Source organism: Gastrolobium bilobum, unplaced genomic scaffold (assembly GCF_033153095.1).
Source record: "Gastrolobium bilobum isolate Gb01-03AN ecotype WA unplaced genomic scaffold, APGP_CSIRO_Gbil_v1 utg1221, whole genome shotgun sequence".
NCBI lineage: Eukaryota > Viridiplantae > Streptophyta > Magnoliopsida > Fabales > Fabaceae > Gastrolobium > Gastrolobium bilobum.
Genome location: NW_026897257.1, coordinates 2,770,204 through 2,794,321, shown reverse-complemented (window position 1 = coordinate 2,794,321; position 24,118 = coordinate 2,770,204). Strand labels below are relative to the sequence as shown.

Here is a 24,118-nt window from a genome sequence, read left to right as displayed (position 1 = left end):
TCAAATAATAGTATACAATTATACACTAATTATGAAATGAGTGAATCGTAGATATCATTTTTTGTTTGCGTGTTGAAGATATTATCCAAGCCAAGAGACAAGTAAAAAAATTATTATATATAAAATTAAAAAAATAAATAAAAAATAAAAAATAAAAAATGGGTATAATTAATAGACAAAAATATTCTTGATGGTATGAATATATACAATATTATCACCATTTGAAAGAAAAGTAAAGAATAATATCATAAATTTTTAAAAAATAAAAGTAAAAGTATACATGACACATGCTATGGAAAACAACCTTGGCATAATTGTATACTTGGTTTCTGACTAATTAATCTGGGAATATATGAGAGTTGATTACGAAGTAATTGGACAGTGTCACAGAAACTCAGCAATTGAAGTATTGAACGGTTGAGCTCCACCACGTGAAACTGTCATCATACATCCCTTTGATTAGCAGATGTTGCGCACCAATCATCGCATGATTTTCACTTGCTACCTATAAGAAACCAAAACAGACTTGACCCAAAAAGGAGTCAACGTCATTCCTGTCTCAAATTAATCTCTTACACCCACATTATATATATATTATAAGTCTTACACTCTATCTTGACCATTGATGTACCAAATGATTTATATTACTAAAAAATTTGAACCCTTAGATATAGGTGAGATCGATAAATAGCACAATATTAAAAGTGTAACTTACAACATCTTCTAATAGCAACTTCATTCTGATTCTAGTTGGCAATAATAAAAAGTTTGTCTTTCTTCAAGTAGAAAACAAAACAGGGGACCCACCCAAAGCAGAAATCTCGGAGAATCAATATGGCAGATATTAATTTTCGTGCATTACAAGCTGGTTTTGAGAAAGTTTCAAACGTTAAATAGGGAGTGCTACTCCGAGTGTGTGTGTGTGTATATATTGTCCGTGTTGTTTTACATTCTAATCAATGTCCACCAAGCTAGTGCATTAATTGAAGGAGCCAAATGCTGAAATTCTTCAACTCGTGATTACATTTTAATAGCTTTTTCTTCTTCTTATTTTCCTTCCTTGCCATTCCATGGCTACTTCATCTCCTAAACTCTTCCTTCTTCTCTTAACAATACTCTTCTCACATACTTGGGTTGTCAACTCCTCTGAATCTGATACTTACGTTTATAGCCAAAATTCTTCCTGCGTGACTACCCGAGACTCTGAAGTTTGCTATAATAATTCCACCTCAATACATGTAAGTCATGAAGGCACCAACATTAACATTAACAGCAACGGCAGCAGCAACAGCAACAGCAACAGCAACCTTCTTCAGTCACTCCAAGTAGCAATATCTGAAACCAAAAAGCTATCTGATCAATTCATCAATGCTGGATACCCAAACATCATAGAAAACAAAATAGGAGCAGTCCAAGACTGTAGGGAACTCCACCAATCCACCTTGGCTTCCTTAATACGATCACAATCAAGGATTAGTTCCCCAAACTCCAAAAATTTAATTGATGCAAGAACCTACCTCAGTGCAGCACTGACCAACAAGAACACATGCCTAGAAAGCCTACATTATGCTTCGGGTACCCTGAAGCAAGTTCTGGTGAATTCTGTGATCAACACTTACAAGCATGTCGGCAATTCTCTTTCAATGGTCCCTAAGCCTGAGATAAGGGTTCCCAAGCATAACCGGCGTTTGATGGGTGTTCCAACATGGTTGTCAAGCAAAGACCGTCGTTTCTTGCAAAGCACGGAACACGACCCTAAAGAAGTGCTTGTTGTGGCTGCTGATGGAACAGGAAACTTTAGCACCATCACTGAAGCTATCAGATTTGTTCCAAATAACAGCTTTTATAGGACAATGATCTATGTCAAAGAAGGGATTTACGAGGAAAATGTTGAAATCCCAAGTTATAAGACCAATATTTCTCTGTTTGGCGATGGAAGTGACGCCACTGTTATCACCGGCAGCAGAAGCATGGATGGTGGCTGGACCACTTTCAAATCTGCAACTCTAGGTAAACCCTTTATGGAACTATTGATATTGTGGATCATCATTTTTGAATTGGTCACTTTGATTTTGTCTATTAAATCTGAGTATGCCTTTGCTCTATGACACTACTTAATTACTAATTTATTATAGTTTTGACAATCTTTTCATGTGTAAATTTTAAATGATTTTGTGTCTATATTTTCTTATAAATTGAAAAAACTATTTCAACCCAAAAACTTAAATTGTTACATCAGTCAGGCAAATCACTTATCTTGTAAAGAATTATTTGGGGAGATTAATGCTTGTTAGAGCTAGCAGAGATAAATACAAAATTGACACATAACTAATTAATGTAAAATTTACATATGAAAGGATAGATTAGAATATTTTGTGAAATTTGCAAATGAAAGATGTCCACGTACAAAATGTCAATTGTATGATCATTGCCTCTTTTATTTCTACAGCGGTCTCTGGTGAAGGCTTTCTGGGACGTGATATAGGTTTTGAGAACAAAGCAGGGGCAGAGAAACATCAAGCAGTTGCATTGAGAGTGAATGCAGACAAGACTGCTTTTTACAGGTGTGCCATGCATGGTTACCAAGACACTCTTTACGTTCACTCCTTTAGACAATTCTATAGAGAGTGTGACGTTTATGGGACCATAGATTTCATATTTGGGAATGCAGCTGTGGTTTTACAAGCATGTAAAATTGAGTCCAGAATGCCACTTCCTGGCCAAATCACTGTCATTACTGCACAGTCCAGAGACACTCCTGATGAGGACACTGGCATCTCAATCCAAAACTGTTCTATTTTAGCTAACAAAGATTTGGATTCCAACATTGGCAGCTTCAAGAGCTACCTTGGGAGGCCATGGAAGCCTTATTCCCGTACTGTTTACCTTGAGTCCTACATTGATGATTTTATTGACCCAATGGGGTGGACAAAATGGTCTCTTGATCAAGTCTTGTTTGACAAACTGTATTTTGGAGAGTATAAGAATTATGGGCCTGGTGCAGGGATACAAAACCGAATAGAATGGCTTGGGTTCCATTCAATGAATTACGATAGTGCCTATGACTTCACAGTTTCAGAGTTCATTGCTCGTAGTGGTGATGACTGGCTTCGGAGTATTTCCTTGCCTTATGATGATGGCATTTAATCAAAAAGAGACAAACTAAATAGCTTCTTTAGCTTGTTCCATTTGTCTTTACTAATGTAAAATAAAAAGCCGCATGGCTTATTTTAATATGATTAAAGGCCCGTTTGGATGGGCTTTTTTTTCTCCAAAAGTTACTTTTTTTTCTTGAAAAAAAGCACTTCTCAGTTTTAGTTTATTTGGATGTCTGCTTTTAAATAAGCAGAAGTCACAAAAAAAATTAAAAACTTACTTTTCCCAGAAGCTAAAAATTTTAACTTCTAAAAAAAGCAGAAGTCAAAAGCTAAATATTTTTTTCAAAAACTAAATATTTTTATAAAAATATAAATAGCTTTAACTTTTGTAAAAAGAACTTCTAAAATAAGGAAGTCTCAAAAGTTACTTTTTTCAAAAGGAGAAACAAACGAGCTCTAAGTTCTAAGGTTATGTGCCGTGAAAAGTTGAAAACTTATGTTTTAATATTTGTATAATATTCTCAAAAGTTTAATGTTTTTATCATGCATAAGATAAAAAAAGTTTGGATGAGGGGAAGATACACACTCTCAATGAAAATTTATGATAGGATTATATATTACCTACCAACTAAAGAGTAAAACCTAATAATTCGCTCAAGTGTGATTTTTCTGCACTATGCTGAAAAAACGAAAGCACAATAAAGTTGAGTAATTCTTACATGATTATTACTCTACGTAAAATACTCTCAACCATTACATTAACTCATAGTCATGGCCTTCTTCAAATATTTTTAAAACTCATACACATTTCTTTGTCTTAAAAGAGAGTACAATTAATTTACCAAAAAAGAAAAAAGAGAGTACAATTATGCCAGTTTGTTAAAAAAATACGAGGTAATTTTAGATAAGTCTTTCTCATTGTTGACTGAATGGATGGTGTATGTTATAAAACAGGTCGTTATATATAACCCTTCCTTGGTGAGTGGGATGGACGGCACACATTTTGACGTTTTCACATAATCTTAGATATTGGACAAACAGCATACTTTTAGGTCGAAGAGTGAATCAAAATAAAGGATTACAAAAGAATCGTTACTTGTGAATTTATAATTTTGAAACAGATATGGCATGAGAATTCAAGTGCAAGTGCAAAAGTTTCAGATTGATTAATAATGAATTGAATGATAGTTACATGAGTGCACATGTGCAATGATCATATTGTTGTGATATCGCATTTATACGGTTATGGAGCTCATGTTCAGGAGATTATCACAATGCATAAAACTAAACTCAAAATTTTAAAATATTAAATTTATGTATCCTTCCATTTACAATTTTTTCGGTATAATATTTTTTTTAAGAAAAAGAGATATTTCTCTAATATTTATGGGAAAAATGTTTCTGCAGTTAATGCAGATAAGTTATCTGCATTTATTCCTAAAACGACGTCGTTTTGGTATTGAAATCTTAAAAAATTATGAATATAAAGACTAGTATAACCCTGAAATAAATTAAAATTACAAAAATACCATGATTTCTGCCCTAAAACAACGTCGTATTAGCTTACTGCAGATAAATTATCTGCAGTAACTGCAGAAAAAACGAACCCAATATTTATTTAACAAATTCTACATGAGAACTTTATACAATTCAGCTGGCCTTTCAACTTTTATTAGAAAGAAAGATTTTTTTTTTTTAATATACTCTAATTACTTCTTTGAAACGAGTAAGCTCCCCCGGTACACCAATAAGTTTTGACTTTTTGAGCTAGCTCTTAGAGTAATCCAAAGTACAGGACGAGTAGATAAAAATTTTAAGCCCCACCCAAATTAAAGGTGGCATATACTGTGGAGATCGAACCGAAACACTTTCCTTTTTACATTATATATATATGGTCTAGTCAATGGAGATGTGAGATCAAAACAATGTCATTTTGGGTGAATAAAATGTATTTTTGTAATTTTAATTTATTCTAGAATTATACTCATCTTTTATCATTATAATTTTTTAATTGAGCTATAACACTATCTTATATAAAAAAAATAAACTAATCTCATGAGTAGTAACACTTTTTGACTACAAGAAAATCTATGAGAAAAGTAATTTCCTTCAGTTAGTTAATATTAAATAAAATAACGTTCAACTTCGCCAATTACTAATATTGTTAGAATTTGATAATGTAACCGTAATATATAATTAAATAGTACTTTTATACAAATTATTAAATTAATAAATTATAGATAGCATTATTTTAGGGTGCACATTATAGATATGAATTGTCTAGGCCAAGATACCTGTTAAAAAAATTATTATCAACATTTATAAAAGCTATTTTATATGGCGCTCAAACCAAACCAATGTTTTAATTCTATTGGTCTTGTTTGATAAGAGTAATTTATACATACTTATACAAATAAATTCATATTTTTATAGTTTTAAACTTCAAAACTTTTATAAACTCTTATTCACTCAAGAAACATTTTCCAACAGACAATATGCAAACCAACTTCGTGACTGAATTCTATATAGTAAAATGGAATCTCCACATGTGAGAATTTGTCAGGCTTGTGGACCAAGTCAAGTGGCTTACATATTCTACTTGCTGACTCAATGAACGGGGTATGTTATAAAATATACAAGATAATTTTACATAAGACTTTCTCATTATTGTTGACTCAATTGATGAGGGTAGGGAATTTTATAAAAAAAGGTCAGTTATAATGTTTCCTTGGTCAATGCCATGCACACTTGGATGTTTTCACCGAAATGTAGGATCAGTTTTAAGACACAACATAATCTTAGATTGGACGAACGGCTTATTTTTAAGAGGAAGAGTGAATCAAAATAACAAAGATATATAAAACAAATTGTTACTTTTCAGATATAGCTTCGTCCTAGTTTTGGGTTTGTTAACTCCCATCCTTAGGAAAAAAAGGAGAGAAGGATATTGAAGAAGTTGGCAAGAAATAAGGTTTGAATTTGAAGAAAAGAAGTTATGACCTATTTATTTGGAACCATGTACGAGGTTTCTAAAATAGAAATACCTGAAATGTCTCTCGTCCACTCTCCATGCAAACAAACTACATTAAAGTTCCAAATATGATGAAACAAAACCAAGTTGGAAAGGATTAGCCATCCTTGGATATCTTTCTATCTCTCTTCTCCGTGACTGATTTGAACCTAAGGCAGAGACACCTCTGCCTTAGAGAGAGAGAAAAAAAAAAAAAAAAAACTTTCCCAAATGGCATTTCAGGATTTCGACCTCATCTCAGAACGGCGAAGAAATGAGAAGAAACAAAAGCTGAGGAAGAAGATCCTCATTATTGTTGTTTCTTCCGTTGTCCTTGTTGGTCTCATTGGTGCTGCATTCTTTGTTGCTGCCACTAAATATGGCTTTGGTAAGGATGAGAAAAATGCTCCAACTTCTTCCACCAGCAACAAGCATGAGCACGTTTCACATTCTGAAAAGATTGTGACATTGGTATGCAGCTCCGCAGATTACAAAGACAAATGTGAAGGTCCACTTAACAAGGCAGTGCAGGATGACCCTAAACTCACACATCCCAAAGACCTTCTCAAAATCTATGTCAAATTTGCTGAGGATGAGGTTAACAAGGCCTTCAATAAAACCAACTCATTCAAGTTTCAATCTGAGGAAGAGAAAGGAGCTTTTGAAGATTGCAAGCAGCTATTTCAGGATGCCAAGGATGATTTAGAAACATCCATCTCTGAACTTAGCAAAATTGATTTCAAGAAACTTTCCTCAAAAACTCCTGATCTGAACAGTTGGCTCAGTGCTGTCATCTCTTTCCAACAAACCTGTGTTGATGGTTTCCCTGAAGGAAAATTGAAGACTGATCTTGAAAATCTCTTCAAGGATTCCAAGGAATTCGTTAGCAATTCACTTGCCATTGTGTCTCAAGTGACCTCATTCCTTTCTACATTCCAAACATTTGCACGTAGTCGTTCCTTGCTTTCAGAGAATTCAAACTCCCTAGTTGCTTCTTTGGACAAAATCGATGGCCTTCCTTCTTGGATGAACCCCGAGGACCGAAGGATATTGAAGGCTGTTGATAACAAACCTAAACCTAATGTCATTGTTGCAAAAGATGGCAGTGGTGACTTCAAAACCATCTCTGAAGCTTTAGCAGCCATCCCTAAAAACTATCAAGGACGGTATGCTCCTCTAACTCCTCTCCCCTCTACCTTTTTTACTAAACTATTGATAATAATAAGCTAAGTCGCATTATTATTATTATATATATATAAATGTTTGATCATGTAATTAAGGTATATTTTTAATGCAGGTATGTGGTTTATGTTAAAGAAGGAGTATACGATGAGACAGTGACAGTAGCAAGGGAAATGCAAAATGTAACCATGTATGGTGATGGATCACAAAAGAGTATCATCACTGGCAACAAAAACTTTAGGGACGGAGTCAGGACTTTCCAAACTGCAAGTTTTGGTAAATCAAAAACTAAACTCTATTGATAAAAAAACACAAAAGTACTATGTTTATATGTGCCAACTAAGTGGACTTTATAACGCCTTGACTGGCTTTTGGAGTGGTGTATTTCAAAGTTCTTTACATGGTATCAGAACTTGAGTGACTATAAGGTCACAAGTTCGACCCTCACCCCCACTTTAAAGTGGAATTAAAATAAAAGCACAAAAAGGTAAACTAAAAATTAGACCTGTGCAATATCCACGCTTCTAGCCCAATGTGCTCTCATGTGAGGGGGCGTGTTAAGATATATAGTCTCACATTGGTTGTATGTGCAACTAATGTGATCTTTATAAGACTTTGGACATTCTTATCCTTTGAGCTAGCTTTTGGGATGGTGTATCCCAAGTTTATTTACATAATAATATATATATTGAGTCTTTTTTTGCTATGAATGGTGCAGTGGTACTAGGAGATGGATTCGTTGGCCTAGCAATGGGATTCAGAAACACTGCTGGTCCTGAAGGGCATCAAGCAGTGGCTGCAAGAGTTCAAGCAGATCGTGCAGTGTTTTCAAACTGTCGCTTTGAGGGTTACCAAGACACCCTATATGCACAAACCCATAGACAATTCTACCGCAGTTGTATCATTTCAGGAACCATTGATTTCATCTTTGGTGATGCAGCTTCTGTGTTCCAGAACTGTATCATGGTTGTTAGGAAACCATTGGACAATCAGCAGAACATGGTAACTGCTCAAGGGAGAATGGACAAGCAACAAGCCACTGGAATTGTTCTTCAAAAATGTACCATTAAAGCTGATGACTCATTGGTTCCTGTTAAAGACAAAATCAGGAGCTACCTTGGTAGGCCTTGGAAGGAGTACTCAAGAACCATTGTTATGGAATCAGAAATAGGTGATTTGATTCACCCTGATGGATGGACAGCTTGGGCAGGTGACTTTGCACTCAATACACTGTATTATGCAGAGTACAACAACACAGGACCTGGTGCAAGCACCACTGCTAGGGTCAAGTGGCAAGGCTACAAAGTCATTAACAAGGAAGAGGCTACAAAGTACACTGTAAGTTCTTTCTTGAAAGGAAATTGGGTCCAGAGCTCAAGTGTGCCAGCTGTTCAGGGCTTGTACTATAATTAAACAAACGGTTTTCTTCAAATGGAACTTCCTTCCATCCATGCCAGTTGAGTAGAGTTGAATGCTTGAGCCAAATGACATGTGCTACATATTGTTAAGCACGGTGGGAAATACACATGTGCTTTTCGTGTTAATTGATGATGTTGCTCATTTTGATGAATTGTAATCTTTACTTTTTATTTTTCTTATTTTTCTTACCATAAACAAAAAATTTAATCTTGAATTGTAATCTTGAACTAACTACAGTTGGGTGGGAAAAAACTTGCATAGCATTGTATAAGTATAACCAAGTGCTAAAGAAAATATAATTATACAAGAAAAATATATGTTCCTACCGGTAAAGATGTTTAGTCAGTACTATGAGATGTAGATAATTTTTTTATCTTTTATACTTGCTAATGCAGGGGAAACTAACAAGGCTGTTTTTTTTAATTTTTAAAATCTAAAATTTCCCTTAAATATTTTTTTTTTGAGTTAGGCGGAGTTATCGAATCATATATCATATCTTGAACACTTTGGTCAAGAGGCCCAAAAAAGAAAGAATTACAATCCCTTAATGTAAATTATTTATAATAATAATACTCATACATACTGAATTTATATAACTCTTGCTTATATATTATTGTGTTAGTTTTTAGGGTAAAGTGTGTGTCATTTTAAAGGATGTAAAGTTATGTCATTTTAAGAGAGAGAAAGAGATAGATAAAGAAGGAGAGAGAGTTGACAAAAAAAATAAAAGTGTAGGTCCCACTTCTTTGTGAGAGTGAAAGAATATAAGTTGTGTCATTTAAAAGGATAAACATTTTTCCCTAGTTTTTATTATTTTTAACTGAAGTTTTCATATAAACATTATTATAAGACTAATTTCTTAAGTTCTATTACTAATATACAATACCATTCAGTAGTGCAATTTCTAATTGAAGCACCTCGTGAATAAGGTATAGGCCTGTATCTGGACAGGAACTAGTCTTACATCTTTGTATATGAAAACACCTTGTGATCTTGTGAAAGAATAATAATAATAATAATCGATCTACAAAAAAACATCTTTAAAAAAGGACTATGAGATTCTCTTTTTATGATTATTTTATTTGAAAACTACAAGAACTAAATAAATTTAAAATACCCCATTTTGAATAAAATTTTCAGTAGTTTCCATGAATAAGTGGTATAGGTTAGTTCTAGCAGCCGAATGGCAGGTATTATTTTATATCATAAGACAAAACAAATGCAAAGAGCCATCTAGATCTATAAACCACGCACCCATTCTGACAATCAGAAAAAGAAAGCTAGCAAAATAATTGAAAGGTCGCTCACAAAAAAAAAAAAAGTGTTATTTTATTTGCAATCAAACCTGGCATCCACATTGTTTATTAATTAATTAAACGGCTCAGTAGCTAACAGACATTTATTTTAAATTTGTATGTCAATATATTAGTTAAGTTTCAACTTTATATATGACACCCTCACAGCCCCTAAACACAATCAAGGACAGAAATGGCATCAAGAAAAGCTCTGAATCACATCCTGGTTCTGCCAATCTTGCTGATGAATTGCTTTGTTTTGCAAAACACACAAGAGGTAGAAGATTTTGTTACTGCAACCTGCAAGCACACCCTTCATTTTCAAACATGCGTTTCTTCCTTAAGATCGGTTCCTAGTAGCAAGACATCACATCTCAAAGGGCTTGCTGAGATTGCATTAAATCTGAGCACAACATATGCTACAAAGACTTTGTCCTATGTTTATGAGCTGAAGTCCTCTGCTGCCAGTGGCACCAATAACAATTACACGTCAAGTTGCTTAAGTGACTGCGTAGAGGAATACTCAGAAGCCATAGAGAATTTGAAGGACTCAGCAGAAGCACTTGCCAATGGAGAATATGACACAGTTGATACATTGGTCTCGGCTGCTATGTCAGATGCTGAGACATGTGAGGATGGCTTCAAGGACATGCTCAGCGATGACAATGCTTCAAACTCTCCTCTTACCGAGCGAAACTGCTACTTCTCTGAGCTGTGTAGCAATGCTCTAGCCATTACAAAACTATTAGTTTGAGTGAATCCTCAATAACCTTTTATGCTTGTTTATAGTTATTGGAACTTTTGGTGGTGCGATACAAATAGATGTTTTGATTTAAACAATGTGGTAATAATGATTAATTGTATGCTCTCTCTTGTTTTTTTTTTTTAATTTTTTAGAGTATCAAATTCAAATTCCCCTCCCCAAAATATAATCTTTGAGTGAAACACTATTATATAATCTGTGATAACGAATCAGGTAAGGCGTTAATTTAACACAAAAGTTTAAGTTTAGAAAGGAAAGTCTATCAATGATTTTTATTATAAATGATTTTTATATTATACCTCTCCAATACATTTCTTGATTTTTTTCATAATAATACACAATGTAACATACAAAAGGCAGAACCTCGTTGCGTCCTCGAAAAGGATTTCGACCCCTAGCAGGTATATTTATCAATTTGAGTCATTTTCTAACATAACAAGTAAATAGTATGTAAATTACATTTTAGAGGATAACAAGTTTTCGTTTTTTATTTTTATTTTTTTAATCGGAATCTCTTTTACGAAGCATAAGAAAAACTAAGTAAATCAAGCATTGCCAATTCGCTAACATCGGAAGGCCATCTTCTATACTATTTAATTGATACCTATTGATTAAAAAACTTGACGTCGAAAGCGCATAGAAAAGTGGCTAAACAGAAAGTTGGAATTTCACAAAAGAGTAACTCTCCGGTTCTCAATTTCAATTATCAAATAACAAATTCAACTCCTAGAATAAGGGTCATAAGCACCCTTTTATAAACTAATTACAAATTGATTCAAAATTCTAAATCTAAAATTCCAAAAATAATAAAACTTCCTAAAATAAATATAATAGTAATTAACATCTAAAAATAAATAAAAAATTACAAATAAATAATTCAAAATACATCTCAAATCTTTAATCTCAAATCACGCCAAATATGTTGCTTTCCTTTTCTTCCTAAAAAAATCACAATCTGTTATAAAAAAAAAAATCACAATCACATCTGCTACTTTACTCGGACTTGAATTTAATTGTAATTTGTTATATTTCAAATCATTGTTTCTTTCAACAATTGACCCATACTTATTATGCCACAATTCTAGTTGACTATGAGTTTCTTGAATCATTGGTTGGGCCATGTACAATGGGCCAACTATAAGTGCATCATTCTCCCCTGCTAGGAAAAGATTCGTGCTTGAATCTTGTTTATCTCCACTGATCTCAATTTCTTTAGACAAAAATTCAAATGATAAATCTTCCTCTATTAAATCTTCATAATCTGATTTACCATCAGATTTATTATAGACTAGATTATCATCATAAACTGAATCTTCATCATAAGATCGATAATCATCATAAATGGGATAATTATCCACAATCAGATAATCATCATAAATTAGATTATCATCATAGATCGAATCATCATCACAAACTGGATTATGATCATAGACTTCAAACTCAGGAATCCTGATTTGCATCTCGATATCTTGAAAAATGGACTGATTTCTGGGTTGTACTTCCCAATTTTGTCCCTGGTTTAGAATCTCCAAGGGATTGACATCCTCTTCTTCATCATCAAATGCGTCATCTAATTCCATTCTTTCTTCGGATTGAATGCTCAACTTTGTCCACGCAAATCGCCACTCCAAATATTGAATTTCCATGCTCAGCACTTTCACAAGAGTTTGTTTCAAAATTTGAATTTTCATACATATCCGCACGAGTCGTCGCTCAAAATTTTGAATTCTTTTTCTCTTTGCCCGCACACATAGTCGCTCCAAAACTTGGATTTTCTTGTCCAAAGCTTGCTCAAGTTGTTGCTTCAAATCCTGGATCCGCCTTCCGAGCACTTCATTTTCTATATCTCGCAGGTCAATCTGACAGAGTTGTTGGGTATGGCTCATACTTCACATGATGATGTTGGCCCTAATTGTCGAGGTCAGCAGAAAGGCAACTGGGGTCCCGCTCCCAGGTGAGGCTAGGTAATGTTTAGGCCTCTGTTTTTATTGTAATTTTCTTAGCAGTTTGGGCTTGGGCCCATGAATAGCTGCTGTTAGGGTTTTTTGTAATCCTATTTATATTTGCCTTGTAAACCGAGAGACTTGTAACGAGTGGCGGTGAGGTGAATATAGTACAGACAAGCTGGACGTAGCCTATATTGGGTGAACCAGGGTAAATCATCGTGTCAATCTCTCTACTCTTATCTCTTTTTCTGTTTTCTCGATTCTGTGTGATTGTCGATTTCCAACAATTGGTATCAGAGCTTTGGTTCCGCGACCAGGGTTCCTGTAACAGATTGGGGTTTCGCGATTTAGGGTTTTTTCTTGGCATAGATAAAACTGCGAAATTGATCTGGAGAGGATGTCGACTGGCCAATCACGGGTCGAGGTTGAAAAGTTCGGAGGAAAAGGGTTCGAGTTATGGAAGCTGAAGACGGAGGCTCTGCTCGTTGACAGGGACGTGTGGTACGTTATCGAAGATGATAAGCCGTCCGTACCAACAAAACCTGTCGGTGAAGAAACGTCAGGTGATGGCGAGTCGAAGGAGTTGAAGGCGTGGACCAGAGACGATCGAAAGGCGCGAAGCCTGATCTGGTTATGCCTGGCTGATAACGTTCTGGTGAACGTAACTTCTGAGAAGACCGCGAAGGATCTCTGGACGAAGCTGGGAAGTCTCTATCAGAGCAAGTCACTCGTGAACAAGCTGTTCCTGCGAAGGAGGCTGTATAATCTGCGGATGAGCGAAGGTGATTCTTTCTCTGCTCATTTAAATGAATTTAATACTATTTGTGCACAACTTTCGTCTATAGACATTAACCTGGACGAGGAAGACAAAGCTTGCACCTTGTTGTGTTCACTGCCCAACTCTTGGGAGCACATCATTGTGTCAATTGGTACTAGTGTTAATAAACTGTCGTTTGAGACGGTTGTTGCTGCCTTATTGTCTGAGGAGATGAGAAGGGTAGGTTCTGAAGGTACCAACAATGAGGCTCTGGTTGCTAGAGGGAGGAGTGATGACAAATCAAAGTCTGGTCACAGAGGAAGATCGAGGGGACGATCAAAGTCCCGTGATAAATATGATAAATCTGATAAATCTGAAATGAGGTGCTGGAGGTGCAAAAAGGTTGGACATCTGAGAAGGAATTGCAGAAGTAAAAGTATAGGTCCTGAGAAGCGGGATGATTCACAACCGTCTTCTTCGGGTACAAAGAAGGATGATGATGATAGTACAGGGGACCTGTACATGGCGTTTGACAGTCATAATGACTGTAATGATTGGATTATTGACACTGGAGCATCGTTTCATATGACACCTCATAGGGAGTGGTTCTGCACCTATGAATCGTATTCTGGCGGTACAGTTAGAATGGGAGATGACACGACTCATGCAATTGTGGGGCGTGGGAAGGTAAAGCTGAAGATGAGTGACGGGACAGTCAAGAATCTGCCGGGTGTGATGCATATTCCGGGGCTTACCAGAAATCTGATCTCCGTTGGTAGTATGGCAGATGCTGGTATTAATTTTAGCAGTGACAAGTATTCTTGCAAGCTGACTCGAGGAGCTTTGGTTATTGCAAGAGGAGAGCGTCATGGTAAATTGTGGAAACTGCTGGGTAGCACAGTATTCAGTGGTGAAAGCTATGTTTCAGAATAGGCGGAGGAGGACACTGCTATGTTATGGCATAGGAGGCTGGGGCATATTGGAGGAAAAGGTCTGGAGACTCTAACATCAAAGAAGTTGGTGGATGGAATTCCGAGCTGCTCTATGGGGTTTGGATTTTGCGCGCATTGCCTGCAAGGGAAGCAAAATCGGGTATCTTTTGATTCCATAGGAGGAAGAGCTGAGGGGGTTCTGGACTTGATACACAGCGACGTGTTTGGCCCCACACCTGTAGCATCACATGGAAAATCAAGGTATTATGTTTCTTTTACTGATGATTTTTCAAGATATGTGTGGTTATATTTCTTGCGCAGCAAGGATGAAGTGTTCGATAAATTCTGCGAGTTCAAGGCTTTGGTGGAAAATCAATTTGATCAAAAAATCAAGGTGCTGAGAACTGACAATGGAAGGGAGTTATGTTCAACAAAATTTGACCAGTTTTGTGCGAGAAATGGGATTGTAAGACAGAAGACTACGCCCTACTCACCTCAACAGAATGGGGTGGCAGAGAGGTTGAATCGATCTCTCATGGAGAAAGCACGGAGTATGCTGAGCGGTGCAGGCTTGGCAACTGAGTTTTGGGCAGAGGCAGTGGCTACTGCTTGTTATCTGAAGAACAGATCTCCTACATCAGCTTTGAAGGAGAAGACTCCGTATGAAGCACTGTTTAAAAAAAAGGCCAGACGTATCTCATATCAGAGTGTTTGGCTGTGAAGCTTATATGCACGTACCCAAGGAGAAAAGAAACAAGCTTGACAGTAAATCTGAAAAGTGTATCTTTATTGGGTACAAGGATGGCGTCAAAGGTTATAAGTTGTGGAATCCGGATACTAGAAGTGTAACTTACAGCAGAGACGTTGTATTCAGAGAATCTAAGTTGAATCAGATTTTTCCTGAAGCTCCTGAAAAGTCACAGACGGTGGAGTTGGATGTGGGTTTGAAAGAGGATACAATAAACTCACAGATTGAATTGGAAAATTTGAATTCTGAAGCTGCTGAGTATAATGAGGTAGAGGATGAATTTTCTGAAACTGAGGCTGAGGTTGAAGCACCAGTGCTGAGGAGATCCACGAGGGAAAGAAGACCATCTGAGAGGTATACACCTGAAAATTATATCCTGTGTGCTAGTGATGATGTTTGTGCATTTAGTATTACAGGTGATGATCCGAGCACTGTAAAACATGCGAGGAGCTCGGAGGATGCCAAACAGTGGGAGGAAGCTATGAAAGAAGAGATGAAGTCTCTGATGAAAAACCAAACTTGGAGTTTGGTGAATCTACCTGCAGACCGAAAAGCAATTGGTTGCAAGTGGGTGTTCAAGAAGAAGGTTGGTGCCAATGGGGAGATTGAACGCTACAAGGCTCGATTGGTTGCAAAGGGATATTCACAGACAGAAGGGGTTGATTATGGTGAGGTATTTTCACCTGTTGCAAAGTTAAATTCCATAAGACTGGTTTTGTCTGTAGCAGCTGCATATGACCTAGAGGTGGAGCAGCTGGATGTGAAGACAGCTTTTCTTCATGGTGATTTGGAGGAGGTTATTTTCATGAAGCAACCAGAGGGGTTCATTGCAAGAGGCAAAGAGGAGCTAGTCTGCAAGCTGAATAAATCTCTGTATGGCCTGAAGCACACCCCAAGGATGTGGTACATGAAGTTCGACACTTATGTGCTGAAGCTTGGCTTTGACCGTTGTGATGCTGATCACTGTGTTTATGTGAAAAGGTTAGAAGGTGACTTTGTTATTCTAACTTTGTATGTTGACGACATGTTACTCGTTGGAAACAGTTTGAAAATGATCAGCACTGTTAAAAGACTGCTAGCAAAGCAGTTTGAAATGAAAGATCTAGGCGCTGCAAATGTGATCTTGGGTATGCAGATTAAGAGGGAGCGTGACAAACGAAGATTATGGTTAAGTCAGCAAAAGTACATAGAAGATGTTCTGAAGAAATTCAAGATGACTGACTGCAAGCCTGTGTTGACTCTCATGTCTACTGGTTCTAAGTTATCGGCTGACCAGTGTCCCAAGACTGAAGAAGAAAAAGAAGAGATGGCGTCAGTTCCTTATGCTAGTGCAGTAGGGAGTCTGATGTATGCCATGATTTGTACTCGACCTGATATTGCTCAAGCAGTGGGAGTATTGAGCAGGTATATGTCCAAGCCAGGAAATGAGCATTGGACGACTGTGAAGCGTGTGTTCCGCTATCTTCGTGGTACGTCTGACCTTGGGTTATGCTATGAAGGCGTGAAGGGCTCAAGGGGACAGACATTGTTAGAGCTGAGATGCTTTGTGGATGCTGATTGGGGAGGTGACATTGATAGTAGAAGATCTACAAGTGGATATGTTGTTTCTTCATTTGGCGGAGCTATCAGTTGGATGAGTAAGAGGCAGAGCACTGTTGCTTTATCTTCTACAGAGGCTGAGTACATGGCCTTGACACATGCTGTTAAGGAAGCTATTTGGTTACGGAGGTTGTGCAAAGAGCTTGGCTTTGCACAAGGAGAGATGATCGTTGGGTGTGACAGTCAGAGCGCCATTTTCTTGGCTAAGAACCCAGGTTTCCATGCGAGGACCAAGCATATCGGCATACAGTACCACTTCATCAGAGAGAAGATTGAAGACAAGGTTGTATTGCTGGAGAAGGTTGACACAAAGGTCAACAATGCTGATTTTCTGACCAAGGCAGTGACTTCGGAGAAGTTTGAATGGTGTATAGATGCTTTGGGATTGAAGAAACATGTGAAGCATTCACCAAGTGGGAGAATGTTGGGTATGGCTCATACTTCACATGATGATGTTGGCCCTAATTGTCGGGGTCGCTTGGGCCCATGAATAATTGCTGTTAGGGTTTTTTGTAATCCTATTTATATTTGCCTTGTAAAGCGAGAGACTTGTAACGAGTGGCGATGAGGTGAATATAGTACAGACAAGCTGGACGTAGCCTATATTGGGTGAACCAGGGTAAATCATCGTGTCAATCTCTCTACTCTTATCTCTTTTTCTGTTTTCTCGATTCTGTGTGATTGTCGATTTCCAACAAGAGTTGTCTATATTCTTCAGGAATGAATCCACGTTCTCTACCCTCGTGACTTCACCGTCGTCGACCTCCACGATTTTGTTCAGCCATTGGTTGAAGGCAACCTAGTGCTCTGATACCAAATGATGTCGAAAGCGCATAGAAAAGTGGCTAAACAGAAAGTTGAGATTTCACAAAAGAGTAACCATCCGATTCTCAATTTCAATTATCAAATAACAAATTCAACTCATAGAATAAGGGTCATAAGCACCTTTTTATAGACTAATTACAAATTGATTCAAAATTTTAAAAATAATAAAACTTCCTAAAATAAATATAATAGTAATTAACATCTAAAAATAAATAAAAAATTACAAATAAATAATTCAAAAATATATCCCTAATCTTTAATCTCAAATCACGCTAAATATGTTGCTTTCGTTTTCTTCCCAAATAAATCACAATCACATCTGCTACTTTACTGAGACTTGAATTTGATTGTAATTCGTTATATTTCAAATCATTGCTTCTTTCAACAGTTGGGCCATACTTATTATACCACAATTCTAGTTGACTATGAATTTTTTGAATCAATGGTCGAGCCATGTACAATGGATCAACTATAAGTGCATCAAAACTAATAATATTGATTTTTTATGATATAAATACGTAATAATAAAATTATAAAATTGTTAGGACATACTATCTTTATTTTCTTATTAATAGTTACTATTTTGTATATTATATTCTTTAGAGGATTCAAAATTCTTTTTTGTTTAATTATTATTTAATTAAAGGAATGCCTGACCCAATTTATGTATTGGGCAAAGTGAAAACAAAATTGGCCACAAAGAACAGGGCTTCTATTTCTCATTTGGGCTAAAAGAAAGATGTGAATCCCATTACATTGCATCGCAAGTTTTTAAAATGAATCGTGATGTTAAAGGTTCATAATATATTCTGAATAAATATCTATATAAATAAATTTTTCATACCCAATTCTAAGCTTCTCGAGCAAGCTTAATAATTTTGGTTTTGGCGCCCCTTGACGCTTTTGAATCCTCCTATTATTCCCTCCATTTCCATATCTCTTCTTCCTCCTTCTCTCGTTTTCCGTCTGTGAAGATTTCTTCACATTCTACCCCTCATTTCCCATCTTTCTATTTTGCCCCAAGGGTTCATAAAGATTAAATCTTTGGGGGTCTAATGTCAGCAAGCATGGAGCAGCAACGACTCCAGAAAACGCCCCAACAACAAGTCGAAGCTGAGGAGATTCAACACGGCCCTTTACCCGTCGAACAACTTCAGGTTTCCCTAAATGGGTTATTCAAAAATCCCCCCTTTTTTTTCTTCATGATTTCAGTGTCCCCTTTATCGTGATTTCGTAATTATGGTTCCATTCCCGAAATGGGTTTTTCTGCATTGACACCAACAATTGTTTAAGGGCAAAAAAAATTCGCCTTTTCGTGTTTTCTGTTGATAATTGTTGCTAAAACAACTATTATTGATATGGGGTTGCTTCATCTATATTTGGGTTATTATCCTCCTCCTCATTTAATCAACCCATGATGTTCACAGTCCCAATTGCTCTATTTTTTATTAAAGATTTTTTTAATTTCCCTGGTTAATAATAATCACAGGCATCAGGCATAGCTGCAACTGACGTTAAGAAGCTTAAAGATGCGGGCATTTGCACAGTTGAATCTGTTGCTTACACTCCTAGGAAAGACCTTTTGCAAATCAAAGGTTTCAGTGATGCTAAAGTTGACAAGATTATTGAAGCAGGTATTCACTATCTCATTTGTTTTCCTTCTGTAATTTTTCAAAACTTGAGAGCATTGGCCATTACTTGTGAAGGTCTACTGAGCCTGTGATGTCTGTTTTCTATTGTTTATTGACAGCTTCTAAGCTGGTGCCTATGGGTTTTACTAGTGCTAGCGAACTCCATGCACAGCGGGATGCAATTATTCAGATAACGACAGGATCAAGAGAACTTGACAAGATACTGGAAGGTCAGAGTGATTAAAACCTTGTTTATGTGTGGATTTGAAACATATATTTCACTGTTTTTGAAGTGTCATAACTTGATATGGCTGCTTCTACCAGGTGGCGTTGAGACAGGTTCTATCACTGAGTTATATGGTGAATTTCGATCTGGGAAGACTCAGTTGTGTCACACTCTGTGTGTCACTTGCCAAGTAAGTTGTTTCCTTTTTGTGGTATTGCCTGTTGCTCTAGTTCTTTCTGTCAAGTGATAACTGAACATAATCCAGGAGAGCATAGATACACTAAAGGATGCTCTATTTTTTAAGTGATTTATGTCAGTTCAAATATATTCATGCAGATTAACTGTTGTTCTAGTGCGTTCAGTTTTAAACTCTTGTCATATTTGGCATAATAATTGAGTTTGTGAAGGTTTTGAGTCATGAAATAAACTTTTGGCTCGCATCTTTCTCTCCCTGCATTACGCCATCACCTAATTTTTCAATTTATTGTTGATGTTGTAGCTGCCACTTGATCAAGGAGGTGGTGAGGGTAAAGCTATGTACATAGATGCTGAGGGAACATTTAGACCTCAGCGGCTCTTACAGATAGCAGATAGGTATAATGATTGTTGATATGACTTTGCTACCCTGTGATATGTGCATTCAGTATTAATGTTTCTTAATGCTACAGATTTGGACTGAACGGTGCTGATGTATTGGAAAATGTCGCTTATGCTAGAGCGTATAATACTGATCATCAATCACGGCTTCTGCTTGAAGCAGCTTCAATGATGGTGGAAACAAGGTGTGACTTCTGATGATTCCCTTTGCTCAATATTGTTAAGATCTGCCAAAGTCTACATATTTTGTCTTCTAATAACACATAAAAGGGCATAACTTCTTAATTATTGTCATCTTGCCTTATCTTAGGCTAACATTATAAGTTATTATCAGCTAAGTGGCTGGGTTATTTTCTTTTCTTTTCTTCATGTTTTTAATTGGGCCAAGAGCCTTAAGATTCTCCTTTCCTAGTGACGCATAATTCAGTGAGAGAGGTAGCTCAAGTTGTTAATAATATGTTTCAGGATTTTGGGTTGTGAGAAGTGGACCCTCTTACTCTTATTATTTGGGTAGTTACATTTTGATGGTATGTACACAGGTTTGCTGTAATGATAGTAGACAGTGCTACTGCCCTCTATAGGACAGATTTCTCTGGAAGAGGGGAGCTTTCAGCCCGGCAAATGCATCTCGCCAAGTTCCTTAGGAGCCTTCAGAAATTAGCAGATGAGGTAATTCAAAGTTAAACTAATTCAATGTTCTGGCTTAGGGTGGCAAATTATAGGACATTATTAACTTTTCATAGTAATATACATAAATCAGTTTGGAGCTAATAAATTGTTTTTATGCTCTAATTTTAGTTCGGTGTGGCTATTGTCATAACAAACCAAGTAGTTGCACAAGTAGACGGTTCTGCAGCCTTTGGTCCTCAAATCAAGCCTATTGGAGGCAACATTATGGCTCATGCTACAACAACAAGGTCTAAAGTCTAAACTGCAAAATATGAAGTGTTTACTTTGAATTCTTAAAGTTCGTTCGTACCTTGGATGCTAATTAATTTCTTATGACAGGCTGTATCTCAGGAAAGGAAGAGGGGAAGATCGCATCTGTAAAGTGGTAAGTTCTCCTTGTTTGGCCGAAGCTGAAGCAACGTTTCAGATTTGTGCAGAAGGAGTTTCAGATGCTAAAGACTGACCAATTTTACCATGGCCGAAATTTAATTCCCCCCCTCTTCTTTTTGTGTGTCGTTTTCTAAGTTGCAAATTTCCATGTCAAATGCAATACTTCTCAGTTTGGTGAATTTTTAACAGTTGTGAAATTCTTTTCCCCCCTTTTTTCTTGGTTTCACCTGGCATTTTGTAATATCAATACCAATAAATTTGTTTCCGTGATAATTGTAGAGATCAGTTACAGTGAAATAGAGAATTACTTATCGAATGTTTTAAGCAGAAAAAGAATTGTAAGCATATTTCAAAGGTGAGTATCAGTAATCTTAAGATCAGCAAGGTATCTACACGTAAAATGGTAGACTGAGGTGTTGATATGATGAAATGTTCATGGCGCATTATACATGCCATCAATTTTGTGCGTATATCTAACATTCCACTTAATACCTGCGTGGTTGACTTAATTACAACCACGATGCCACAAGCCTCATTGTTTGGGGTGAAATTCTATTATAAAAAACGATAAGTTATATTCTCTTTCTTTTTGGGTAAACATTGTTTTTTCTAAAGTTATTTTAGATAACTTTGTTTAATGTTCACTGAAATAATGTTGTTTTAGGGCAGAAATTATGGTGTATTTGTAATTTTAATTTATTTCATAGTTATAACAATATTTATGATTCTAATTTTTTAATTCAAAACAATTTCGTTTTGATGAATATTAGAAAACATTATCTAAAGTAATATTAGATATTTTTTTTCAATATTTAAATTAATAAAATTAAGAAATGAGCCAAATAAATAAATAAATTTAATTAATAATAAATTACCAACGCCAACATGAACATGAGCAACGTTTTTATGTCATATTATTATCGTATTCTTAACTGTGTGTGTGATTGTGATTGTAATAAATTAGCAAAGTCATCCCACCAAAAAAATATGTAAATAAATAAATTAGCAAAGTCAACTTTTTTTCATCTTAAGAGCTAAATTTATTTTTTGAAAAATATTAAACCCATGAAAATATTGTAAAAAATTGAAAAATATATCATAATTAAATATAAAAATAGAATAAAAATTAAGTGAAAATTTGCAATGTAACAAACGAAAATTCAAACTTTTAGGTTTTCATTATTTAAAGGGAAAAGAATTTCTCCAGTCACTGAGAGAAAAAATTATATCCAGTGTCGTTTTGAGTTCTAAGATTAAAAAATTATAATTATAAAGACTAAAATAATCCTATAATATATTATAATTACAAAAACACCTTGATTTCCGTCTCAAAACTACATAGTTTTGGGCTCACGGGAGATAACTTATCTTCTTTGACCGGAGAAATCCTTTACCCTTATTTACATTAATCAATTTATTGCGTGAAAATGCTAGTTTTTGTAATTTTAAAAGACAGAATATTTCTAATTTCATGGTCTAATCATAAGAGGGTTTATTGAATTGGGATTTCAAACAATTTTAATAAATTATTTTTGAAAAAATAAAATTGATTGGTATTCAATTAGGATTTTAAAGAATTGAGAAAAAGTCACGTGATATCCCGTATTCGATTAGGATTTTAGAATATTATTTTAGAGTCCGTCCAAATCCATTGGTATTCAATCAGAATTTTAAATAAAGGAAAAACAATATTGTGGTATTCAAAAATTTGATGATTTTAATAGATTCTCTATTGGTGTGAATTTCGTGAAACTTTTTAGTGAGAAATATAAATAGAATGCCTCTCTCACAATCTCACCATAACCCCAAAGATTTCTTGAGATTTTTCTATTGCAGTGTCTTCTTCTTTCTTTGTCTGGTTGACCAGCTCAAAACCTGATTCCGTCATGGGAGCTTCGTTAAAGATCAAAAACAACATATGTTTGTGCATTTTCATCACAAAACAATCGACCAACAATATTCTAATATAATCCATATCAAAAGGAACAAATTTTTGAGTGATTTTTGAAGTTTAAAAGATGATTTTTCAAACTATGGGTCACAATTTTTCGTGGCCCAAAAATGTATGATTGTATTAAAAATAACATAAATCAGTGAGAAAACAACAGAGAAACTAAAACCTCAAATCAATTTCCGTTTTACAACAATGAAACAATACCAATTTAAAGAAAGATTAAAGCTTTCATAATATAAACCCTATATTTCGTAACAATACATTCATGAACGAAATTCTTTCGCTATAGGAAACGATGCCAAATTTTTTTTGTATCAATAGATAACTAAAATCTTGTTTTCCAAAAGCCTTAAAGCAATTTAAGGTTTCAATATATCGATTAAAAATAATTTGATTTTTTTTTTAAACTTTCATGTAATAAAACCCAGAAATTCATATTCAAAATTTTCTTATAATACTCAATGAAAACATGCATATGATATATAATTAGAAAACTCTCATCACGTAGAACACAATCCCCAAAGTTTCCAAGATCAATTGCAAAAAAACCAAACAAAATTTTATCATGAACTTTAGGTTCTATTTGCAAATTTAGAATTATTTTAATAAAAAAAAAATTGAGTCTTATAATCATATATTCATAGCTCTGATATCAAATGAAGAAGATAATTTTCAACCCATTGGTCAAACCTAAGAGGAGGAACGAGAAAATATTAATCTGCGTGGAGGACTAGTATATCTTTAGATATGTTGAGAGTTGTTGCTTAGTAATTTTGAGTATTTGTTAAAAAATATATTATGTTTTATTCATGGAGAAAATTATATTAGGTTTTACTTTTTTTATTAATATCATTGTTTTTCTTTGTTATTTTTTTATTGACTTATATATGATTTTTTAAAATCTTATAAATCCATTTTGTCATTTCAAATATTATAAATTCTATTAAATTTTTTAAAATTCAATCTTATGAAATCTTGATTGTAAAAAAAGTCTTTTGAAAAAGTCTTTAAAATCTCTCAAATTCTAAAATCTAAAAAAGAATTATCTCAATTTTATTTTTTTAAAATCTTAAACCA

The 24,118-nt window shown here is 35.2% G+C and overlaps 4 protein-coding genes across 4 annotated transcripts; all 4 read left to right on the top strand.

The window, feature by feature from the left end:
• Positions 1-1,070: 1,070 nt before the first annotated feature.
• LOC133305550 (probable pectinesterase/pectinesterase inhibitor 12) lies at positions 1,071-3,147 on the top strand. The gene is made up of 2 exons (XM_061505804.1): positions 1,071-2,010; positions 2,450-3,147. Exons 1-2 carry the CDS (start codon positions 1,071-1,073, stop codon positions 3,145-3,147), a joined length of 1,638 nt encoding a protein of 545 aa, XP_061361788.1.
• Positions 3,148-6,339: 3,192 nt separating this feature from the next.
• LOC133305495 (putative pectinesterase/pectinesterase inhibitor 45) lies at positions 6,340-8,703 on the top strand. Its single transcript, XM_061505732.1, has 3 exons — positions 6,340-7,274; positions 7,406-7,566; positions 8,009-8,703. The coding sequence occupies exons 1-3, from the start codon at positions 6,340-6,342 to the stop codon at positions 8,701-8,703; spliced, it is 1,791 nt and encodes a 596-aa protein (XP_061361716.1).
• Positions 8,704-10,197: 1,494 nt separating this feature from the next.
• On the top strand, positions 10,198-10,758 carry LOC133305559 (putative invertase inhibitor). The gene has a single exon (XM_061505821.1). It carries the CDS (start codon positions 10,198-10,200, stop codon positions 10,756-10,758), a length of 561 nt encoding a protein of 186 aa, XP_061361805.1.
• A 7,838-nt stretch (positions 10,759-18,596) lies between these two features.
• Positions 18,597-21,226, top strand: LOC133305546 (DNA repair protein RAD51 homolog B). Its single transcript, XM_061505799.1, has 9 exons — positions 18,597-18,731; positions 19,064-19,208; positions 19,325-19,435; positions 19,530-19,621; positions 19,931-20,025; positions 20,100-20,213; positions 20,568-20,697; positions 20,827-20,945; positions 21,037-21,226. Exons 1-9 carry the CDS (start codon positions 18,630-18,632, stop codon positions 21,158-21,160), a joined length of 1,032 nt encoding a protein of 343 aa, XP_061361783.1. The 5' UTR covers positions 18,597-18,629; the 3' UTR covers positions 21,161-21,226.
• The last annotated feature ends 2,892 nt before the right edge of the window (positions 21,227-24,118 follow it).

Excerpts from the sequence above, each read along its gene's own strand:
- LOC133305550 (XM_061505804.1), top strand. The coding sequence starts at position 1,071 with ATGGCTACTTCATCTCCTAAACTCTTCCTTCTTCTCTTAACAATACTC. Across the intron at positions 2,011-2,449 it reads TTTCAAATCTGCAACTCTAG|CGGTCTCTGGTGAAGGCTTT; the intron begins GTAAACCCTTTA and ends TTATTTCTACAG.
- LOC133305559 (XM_061505821.1), top strand. The coding sequence starts at position 10,198 with ATGGCATCAAGAAAAGCTCTGAATCACATCCTGGTTCTGCCAATCTTG.
- LOC133305546 (XM_061505799.1), top strand. The coding sequence starts at position 18,630 with ATGTCAGCAAGCATGGAGCAGCAACGACTCCAGAAAACGCCCCAACAA. Across the intron at positions 18,732-19,063 it reads TACCCGTCGAACAACTTCAG|GCATCAGGCATAGCTGCAAC; the intron begins GTTTCCCTAAAT and ends TAATAATCACAG. Across the intron at positions 20,026-20,099 it reads CTCTTACAGATAGCAGATAG|ATTTGGACTGAACGGTGCTG; the intron begins GTATAATGATTG and ends TTAATGCTACAG.
- LOC133305495 (XM_061505732.1), top strand. The coding sequence starts at position 6,340 with ATGGCATTTCAGGATTTCGACCTCATCTCAGAACGGCGAAGAAATGAG. Across the intron at positions 7,275-7,405 it reads CCTAAAAACTATCAAGGACG|GTATGTGGTTTATGTTAAAG; the intron begins GTATGCTCCTCT and ends TTTTTAATGCAG. Across the intron at positions 7,567-8,008 it reads TTTCCAAACTGCAAGTTTTG|TGGTACTAGGAGATGGATTC; the intron begins GTAAATCAAAAA and ends TGAATGGTGCAG.